Source organism: Chaetodon trifascialis, chromosome 3 (assembly GCF_039877785.1).
Source record: "Chaetodon trifascialis isolate fChaTrf1 chromosome 3, fChaTrf1.hap1, whole genome shotgun sequence".
NCBI classification, from domain to species: Eukaryota; Metazoa; Chordata; class Actinopteri; order Chaetodontiformes; family Chaetodontidae; genus Chaetodon; species Chaetodon trifascialis.
The window spans coordinates 2473554-2483220 of record NC_092058.1 but is presented as its reverse complement, the minus strand read 5'-3'; the positions used below and the strand labels follow the sequence as shown (position 1 = coordinate 2483220).

General features: G+C 47.8%; 1 protein-coding gene across 1 annotated transcript; it reads right to left on the bottom strand.

The window, feature by feature from the left end:
• Positions 1-689: 689 nt before the first annotated feature.
• Positions 690-9090, bottom strand: mcm2 (minichromosome maintenance complex component 2). The gene is made up of 20 exons (XM_070959061.1): positions 9036-9090; positions 7729-7913; positions 7463-7635; positions 7043-7173; positions 6804-6942; positions 6530-6627; positions 6263-6384; positions 5328-5535; positions 5102-5236; positions 4818-5009; positions 4607-4700; positions 4445-4523; positions 3793-3964; positions 3584-3710; positions 3066-3178; positions 2562-2726; positions 2211-2285; positions 1842-2024; positions 1573-1728; positions 690-1431 (listed from the first exon to the last, which is right to left on the bottom strand). Exons 1-20 carry the CDS (start codon positions 9039-9041, stop codon positions 1321-1323), a joined length of 2664 nt encoding a protein of 887 aa, XP_070815162.1. The 5' UTR covers positions 9042-9090; the 3' UTR covers positions 690-1320.
• Between the last annotated feature and the right edge of the window lie 577 nt (positions 9091-9667).

The window sequence follows — 9667 nt, the reverse complement described above, 5'->3', positions numbered from 1 at the left end:
TATGCTGGAGAAAATAAATTTAAATATACTTTGGCATATATTAACATTCAGGTTTTTAGTTTTCCTGTAAACCTTTAAGTTAAATGGCCAATCTGAGGCCTTGTAAGGGTGCTTTAGCTAAATGCTAACATTTAGCTCATCATCATTTTAATGTTTAGCATGTTTAATCTTCACTACTAAGTGAAGTGGTGCCTTTAAGTATTTGTACTTTTGAGTATTTATGCTACTTTTTTACTTTTGCTCCACTGCATTACAAAGGAAAATACTATAGTTTTAACTCCACTATACTTATTTTGACAACTTAGTGACAAGCTAGGCTACATTTCATATTCAGATTGATACGAAATTAACAATTACTTAATGTGTTATTACAGATTAAGATTAGTCTTAACTGATCCTGAGGGGAAATTCAAAAGCTAGTCGATATATAAAGTATATCAAATTAGCTTCACATTAGCTCTGCTCCATAGCTGCAAGATTAAAGCAAAGATTACGTCCCACATTATGCTAAAAAAATATTCAAAGACAAAAGACACGTTTAACAATGACAAGTTTAATATCAAAACAAACCTACAGTCCAACATCAAGTGACTTCCAACAGTAGAAACATCAAACATTATTTTAACCTCTTTAAGTACTTTGTCTTTTAATTATCTGCCCTGATGAACGGAGGCTAAGTTCCAGCTTGAAATACAAAAATCTAGAGTCAGTGAGTGAAACGTCCTCCGTCTGAACAGCTGGAAACAGGAATCAGGTGAGTTTAAGTGAAACGAGGAATCCCGTTTCTTCAACACGGACTTAAACATGTACATTTATTTACAATCAGCCTCACCTGAGCGCAGAAACAGACGAACGCAGCGGGAAGAACATTCTGTGGTGACGCAGCAAAACACAGCGACGAACACGAGCTGAACCTCTGATCAGAGCCCGTTTCACCATCCTGTGAAGGATCCACACTTTCTCACTGCTGCTTTTTCCAGCATTTAAAGCTCCAACACAAACATTTCTGTGGAGTTTCACTGCTGTGTGTTTCCCACTCACACCATCTATCACAGCCTGCCTCCTCCAGAGGAACAATTTCATACATGTTGAATAAAAAAAAAGTCCTTCAGGCATCAGCTCAGACCTAAAGGCAACGCCGCCCCACCCTGGAGTCCAACACGATGGAAGCCTGCACGTTGTCCCCCCAGTGACCCATTTTGGGACTTTAAATGGAGTTTATGAAGCATTTTACAGGAGCAGGAGCAGGAGGAGCAGGATAAGGAGGAGGAGGAGCAGGATAAGGAGGAGGAGGATAAGGAGGAATGGGCAGTGAGGTTCTCAGAACTGCTGCAGGATCAGTTTCTTCTTCCCGTCGTGGCTGAACTTGTTCGAGCGGAAGAGGTCGCTGTCGTAAAAGGCCGTCAGGTTGTGGATGTTGATCTGTCTCGCCTGGAGGAGGAGGAGAAGGATGAAGGAGGACACGCACAAAAGGAGGTGATTAGAGCTTGAAATCTTTTCTCAGAGGACGGCAGAGGTGGGACAATATCTTAGAGACATGTAGCATTTAGCCTGTTAGCACGATGTTGTTACCTTGTCCTGCAGGTCTTTCTCGGGCACCTCGATGGCGTCGCTCTGGACTCCGTATCGGTTCCTTTGGTACGTGACCTGCTCGGCCACCAGCTGCTTCAGGATGAAGAGCAGTAGCTCGTTGTTGTCCCTGCGGAAGGCCAGGTAGCGAGCAAACGTCTGGACGGAAACACACACACTGACTTAAAAAAGCATGAAACCAGGAAGCATCGGCGACTGTTCAACTTCACTCTGATGGCGTTTAAGCAGAGAGTCCGGCGGCAGTCACACACCTTCCTCATGCTCCTCATGACACTGAACTTCTGTGTGTCGATGAAGCTCTCCAGCATGACCCTGATGGCCATGTTGACGTCGTCCTCCAGCACGTAGTCCCTCAGGTGCATCTTGGCATGAGCCTCCGCCATGCGGATCATGGACTCGATGTGACGAACTGTGATGGGGATGCTTCCTGTGGCCTGAGACCAAAAGCAACACGGCTGATTGTTCATTCAAGTCCAAACTACCATTCAAAGCAGCAGCAAAGCACTTCTCACACTACAGTCGTTTTAATGAATTTGGACCTTGAATGGCATCGTTTCACTTATTATTTCACCTCCTGTAGATTTCTAAACAAGCGACAGCGAAAGGTTCGGGGGGCTCACCATCGACTCTTTGCGGAGGTCGCTGTAGATGCGAGCCACCTTGTCCTGGTCCATCTGGTTCAGTTTGGGATGAACCTGCAGGCACAAGAAATAAGTTATTATATTTATGAGCGTTAGCCTCCTTTTTTGAACCAAAGACGTGCAGAACTTTTCTTTCCATCAACGTGAAGCCATTTGTTGCCTCTTGATCTGTTAAAATACTTCCTGACTCATACATGATGCTAGGTGATTTAAAAAACGTTTAAAACCACAGGCGCTACAACATTTTGGTAACAAAAACACAAACGACAAACATGAAAACTCAGTGAACCGTTGAGGGTTTGCGAGGACGTTAAGAGCGCGAGTTCGTACCCGCTCTTTGGCGTAGATGATGTACTTCCTCATGAGTTCCTGGGGAATCGGCGGCACGTCAGACGTGTTGGGCAGAACCATTTCCTCTAAGGCCACGCCCCCTTCCCTGTTGCTAGGGTGATGCTTGATGTGCGAGCCGACCACGAAGCGCGCCAGCATCTCATCCTGTTTGGAAGAAGAACCAATCACAAGCCAGATTCAGAATAACTTCCCTCTCAGCTTATTGAGCCGCGTCTGTGTGGCGTTCAAAGACCTCTGCGAACACGTCAGGGAAAGATTGGTATGGACTGAATAAATTTGGTACTAAAGGTGATAAGATTCACATTTATCAGCAAACTTTAGAACCAAAACATGATCAGGTCTGATTGACAATCATTTGGACGCAGTCATACAGCAATTACAAGAAAAAACTCATTTACATCGAGCATCAGCTGGCAGGCAAGCAGTTCTTTACCTGCCACAGACAGAAAAGAAAGGTACGAAGGTGTGTGTGTGTGTGTGTACCTGCACAGGGTCGACGGTGTCTCGGACAACACACAGCACATCAAAACGGGACACGATGGGCTCCGTCAGGTCCACGTTCTCGGCGAAGGTCAGGGAGGGGTCGTACCTGCCGCCTGCGAGCGAACAAGCGATGCCTTATTGATTAATGCCTCATTCTGAGGGTGTTCACGGTCAAGGTTGGTTATTAAGATTGTAATTCATGTCCAACATCGACCTTCCTTAATATCAATAAGCATCGGTCAGGAGTTTATTGAGGGAAAGCTCTTAGCGACTGGCCTTGTGGTTGTAGAATGAGTTCGTGCAGAATAAGTCGTTCGTATGATGAATAATAAAATCAATATGAGGCTAATACTAGGATATTAGGAAAGAGCATGATGTTTGTTAAAAGTTTCATGTGAATCAGCAGTCAACTCTAAAGTCAGAGCTGCACTTGAACGCACCATACTGTCTAAAGCTTTGCCACGCTGCAGTGATATTAGTGAATTAGCTTGATTCCAAACAGGCGAGTGTTTTCGTACCAATGGGGTTTGAGGCAGCGATGACGGTGCATCTGGCCTGCAGCGAGGTGACGATGCCGGCTTTGGAGATGGAGATGCTCTGCTGCTCCATGGCCTCGTGGATGCTCGTCCTGTCTGCGTCATTCATCTGGAGGACACGGTGCCGTCACATGTTAGTTTATTATGACAGCGAACGAGTGTGTTTCACATCCAGTCACGTCTCGGCTCACCTTGTCGAACTCGTCGATCAGACAGACCCCGCGGTCGGCGAGCACCAGCGCTCCGGCCTCCAGCGTCCACTCGCGGCTCACTGGGTGTCTCTGGACGTAAGCGGTCAGACCGACGGCGGAGGCCCCCTGACCCGTGGTGAACACGGCACGACTCGCCACCTTCTCCACGTACCTGCACACAAAAATCCAACAGGACTAAGTTTCATTCCAACTGAGACGAGAAGACTGATTCCACTCTCGTGTCTGTACAGCAAATATGAAACCAGCGCCCGGTTAGCTTAGCTTAGCACAAAGACTGGAAACAGGGGGAAACCGCTAGCCTGGCTCTGTTGTTAAATCATAAACAGGAATGTAAAAACGACATGTTTCTGTGATCGTGGACGTTGTGTGTAGGACATTTTGTGCAGTCTTACTGTCATTGGGAGGATGCCAGGCTAAAAGATCGCTGGCATCATATATAATCATATAGATACAAGACTGGTATCACATTTACATCTCAGGAAAACAGAGAATTTCCCAAGATGAGTCATTATTCCTTCAATGTCGAAATAAAAAAACATGTTCAGAAAACATTCGCTCATGCACACACGCGTGTCTACATCGTTTCCACCTCTTGATCTTTGGATCTCTTCGTGCATTGGCTGATACGTACTTGAGGAACTGGGACTTGGCGGTTCCCGGGTCTCCACACAGCAGCACGTTGATGTCTCCACGCACCTTGTGTTTCCCACCTGGACGACAGAGCAAACAGCCGCTGAGTGACGGGACGAGCGGGAGGACGCGCACACGTTTGGACGGAAGCCGTCTCGCTTACCTGGATTTTTGGGCTCTCCTCCGAACAGCGACAGCGCCAGGGCTCTCTTGATGTCCTCGTGACCATAGATGGACGGCGCCATGCTGGCAAAGATCTGCAGATACAACAGAGAGCGAGTTGGCAAACATCTGTGGCGGTAACTCATCATCATCATCATCGTCACCTAAAACAGGTCTGACCCCATCAGAGGCTGACTCTAACCCCGCCTCACCCTCTCTCCGATGCGTTCGTCCTTGGACAGGGCGACGATGGCTTTGACGTCTTCGTCGGTCAGCTCGGCCACGGCGACGCCCTCGTCTCTGCGGGTGATGTGGTTGGCCAGGATCACCGTGGCGAACACCGGGAAGCCGTTAGAGACGTTCAGAGAGCCGTCGTAGTTGTTGTGGTAGATGCCTGTCAGCTCCTGAGAGGAAAGAAAACATCACGTAAGCGTTGTATGTAAATGTATGCGGCGAGTGTCGTCCTAAAAGTGGATCAGTTCTTAGGTCCACTCACGATCTCGTCTCCAGGCTTGCAGCCGTCCACCAGGTCGGCCAGGAGGATGGCGTCTTTCGAGCGTGGGAGGCGGCCGGCGGCAACCTTACCAGGGCTTTCCTGGATAGTGATTCGCTGGTAGTTCTGGTATACAGTCTGCAGGAGGGAGATGATTGGTTAATACACGGCGACAAAGACGATGAAGAGAACTGCAGGAGAAATCAGCAAACCAACACCTCCTGCTCACCTCCTCCATGTTGATCTCGAAGGGGCCCTGAGACTGACACTCAGGACAGGAGCCCGGCTTCACCTCCTGGTTCTGGGACTGGAAGAAGGGTCCCAGCACGAAGTTACACTTGTTACAGTTGTACTTGACCATGCCGAGCTGAGGGAGGACGCCGGTGCAGCTGCTCACCACGCCGCTGGTCCGGATCAGCTGGTTCAGGTGGAGCTGCCTGAGGAGGACAGAAGAAGAGGAAGAAGAGTTTGAAAGAGCAGAAAGCTGCAGATGAAGCTGCAGCTCTTTGAATCGCTGCTTCATTTTATTCATTTTCAGTTTAAGCAGCAAGTTCAATCTCTCTTGTGTTTATTGCTGTTTGTGGACCTTGAACTCATCATGCATTATTTACTCTTCCATCTGCTCCCATCGATCCAGATGTCTGCTTTGCTCTCAGCAGAAGATGATTCATGCCGTGTTTGTGTTTACGCTTCACAGGAAGTCAGTTTTATTTATGTAACCCACAAATTCCACATCTCCAATTATTAGATTTCACAATCTGCAGAACGCACGATGCCATCAACCGTCAGATCCTCAGTCACATTAAGAAAAACATGGCAGGGAAGAAAAACAACAAATCTTGTGCTGCGTTCAAGTCACATCAGAGCTATTGTTATTATGAGTTTCCACCATAGAACATCCAAGTTCGAATTAAATCTGGGATAAAACTATGATGTCTCACATCAGTCAAACTGCACATTTCAAAGCAATTAAAGCCAAATTTAGAGGAAATATTGTTTGAAAATAATACCGAGCATCAGCGCTCACATGGCTGACTCTGTAATCAGTGGGTAGTCGTTCATGTCTCTACCATCAATCCCAAGTGACTTGAACGCAGCATTCGCGAGGATCCCTCCTCCAGGACTGATGCCGAGCAGACAGAGGCGGGAAAAGTAAAACACTACCTGAGTGAGCGGATGTCCTCGACCAACGGCAGGTTGCTGATGCGGACGTGGATCTCGTGGGCGATGCGGTCGTATTTCGGGTACATGGCCAGCACCACTTCTTTGGCTGCTTCATCAAAAACCTGACAGGACACAGACGCCATGTTGGTGCACACACACACAGGCTGGCTTTTACGGGTCGATTTAGGTCACCTACACATCCCAGACTTTGTCTGGTGTGACGGCAGCCTCAAACTCATCAGGATGAAACAACTGAAGCTCACTCACCTTCAGCATCTCAGCCGGGGCCTCTGGTAGGAAATAGGCCAAAACATGCTCTCTGGCTGCGAGGTCTTCATAGTTGACAACCAGACTCTCTTTATTCTCTGCAAGGACACGACGGGATGTAAGTTCATCCGTTTAAAGCCACCGATCAGTTCCACTCGTGTGTGTGTGTGTGTGTGTGTGTGTGTGTGTGTGTGTGTGTGTGTGTGTGTGTGTGTGTGTGTGTGTGTGTGTGTGTGTGTGTGCGTGTGTGCGTGTGTGCGTTCAGCTGAGCTACCTTTGCACATGTCGCTGATCTTCTCCTTGAAGACGTTGTGGCCGTTTTCGTCGACGTGGGTCCGCAGGAAGTTCTTGAAGCGGTTGTGGATCTCCAGCCGGGGCGCCACCATGGACACCCACTCCCTGACGGTGTGGCCCTGCGGAGCGGGAAAAACGGTCAGACCCACAGCTGGAGGAGCACCAGTCCCACCTCTGCACGCCCCCTCGCTCCCAGTGCTGCAGCGGCAGCATTCCAACCTTCATGTCCTCCAAGTTCTCGATGCTCTCGATCATCTCCTCTTCCTCTCCGTCTGCGACGCCCTCCGCTGCCCGCTCAGCCAATCGCCTCCGCCGAGCCGCCGGGCGCTCGTCGTCCTCGTCTTCGCTGTCTGCGGTCCAACAAAATTAAATCAAATGACGTCAGACGCCTCCCATCGCACCTCCTGTCCTGCAGCACATCTGTCTAACATCTGTTTTTTTTATGAACTCAAACACAAGTGAAACAATATCAAGCTCAACGTGTAAAAAAAAATCATATTTATGGATTTTGAAACTCAGTTTTCTTTGTCTTACTTCTGTTTGGGGAATAATCACAAACTAACACTCCCGTTAAGCTCCCTCGTCACCTCTGGGCTGATAAACTACAGTGACGGCGCCGTGCTTCCACGCCCTCCTCACCGTACAGCAGTCCTCTCCTCAGCCGGCCACTGATGCCCTGCTCCCTGTCCCTCCTCCTCATGGCCTCCTCGGCGGCGGCCCGGGCTCCGGGCGACAGCTCCGACAGATCCTCGTCATCCAGGTCCAAACCCTCCGCCTCGTACTGATCCAGGGCCGGGATGGCTACGTAATCCCTGAGCAGAGACGGGGGAGAAAACGACTCATCAGGCCCCCAAAACTTTAACAAAAGCGAATCAGCATTTGAACAAACCCACCCTCGTCCTCACCTCTCCATCCCGTCCCCGATCAGCTCCTCTCCGTCCTCCTCCTCTCCGGGCAGCTGACTGTCCCCCAGCAGCCCCTCAGACTCGTCCTCGAAGGGCGGCAGGTCTCGCCCGGGGCTGGAGGTCGGGTCGCCCCTCCGGGAGGCTCGGCTGGGGCTGGTGGCCATGTGGTACGACTCGGAGGAATCCTGTCCACAGCACACATTCAAAGGACATGTCATCTACTTGACTTGCAGTACTAGTACACAGAGTCTGACCTGTATTTCTACTTTCCATCACAGCCCACTGTCATGGGAAATACTGTGTCTGTCAAAATGTAAATATAACATTCATAAAGATAAAAAAATAATCCAATAATATAACACTGAAGCTGAGCTGCATTATAGGAGCTTTTACTTCTTTATTTCCAAGTAACACTTCGACTGCAGTACTTGTAAGTGTATTTTTTCACATCGTGGTATATTCAAACATTGCTTTTAGCCTGTGGAGTAAGTAAATGCACTCTAATTAGTTTGCACTCCTTAACCTGTTTTCACTCATCATTTTAACAGTTTCTACCTTGTTTTAAGTCACATCTCCCTTTTTAAAAACCTGCTTTGTTGCGTCTCTTCTCTCCAGGCTGCAAACTAAACTCCCACATGGGACAACAAAGCCTGAAATGGACATTCAGCAGAGGACGAGTTTGTCTTCAAATTGAATTTAAAGCTACCAGATGCTCGAAAAACCCTTAATTTCCTCTGACTGCATCTTATAATGCATCATAAAATATAATCTACTGCCATGTCAACAGCCACCATGACTGAGAGAGACGCAGGACACGAAGACACGAGTGGCAGCTGGTGGACACGAGGTTAAAATGAAGCACTTTGAAAATAACAACATCACAGGAAGGAGGAGGAGGAAAGAGAGCTTCTTAGTTTTAAGGCTTTTACAGATGATTTGTCCGTTAATCTGTAGAGTTAATGTCTGACGCTTTATCTACAGCCAGGGGCTAACAAAGAGCCACATGGCAAGAATGTTTTTCTACAGGAAGAACACAAAGACAACAACAACAACAACAACAACAACAATATGATCATTGATCATGTGAGCAGAAACCAAATGAACGTTAATGCCTCCAGTTCAGCGCAGGTTTGACTTTAAAGGCGTTTTAATGGTGAAGTTCAGTCAGAGCTGTGATTCAGCGTTCAAGTCAAACAGGAAAGTCAAACTGCAAACAAACATGTGCGGAGTTTAATTTCTTCCTCCTTCAGCTGACACGCGAAACCCGCCAACGAGACATTTTATCCGTTTTAACAGCTTTAACTCACCGCCATTGTTCCGCGTCTGCTCTGCTCTGCGTCCTGGAAAGAAACTTCTTCTTCCTGCCGGGAGTCGCTTTTCGCGCGAAACGACCACGTGATACTCAAAGCCCGCGAAAAGTGATGAATATTTAAAATTGCCACTGACGTTTTGTCTTCTTATTGGCTGCTTCGTTTAACAGGGGTGGGGTCTTAATGTGCTTAACGTTTGGTTTGATTTAGACCCGCAGGAAGGCTCGTTCCGCCGGTGGGTGGAGACAATTGATCTATAGGTGCTGACGCCTGTGAGTGACGGCGGGACGCACCGTGATATAAAACAAACTCACCCTTCTCTGAGCGTTAGAGCAGGGGCGGGGTTTTTGACGTATTATTTTTTTCCCGGGAATATTTGGCCGCGTTCAAGTACTGAAAGAAACTGCCGGCCGCGTCCCAAAATGTTTAGTTTCTCTTGTTTTTCTTTCTTTTTCACCAATAAAGCCACATTTCAAGAACAACATACATGATCTGTGTCTGTATAAACTTTAGAATAATAATATGTTATTTAATAATAAATAGTCCACATCTGCACGTGACTGATAACTTTAAATTCTTAAGTTTTAAACATCACCTTGGCAGTACAGGAGTACAAGTAAAAACGAATG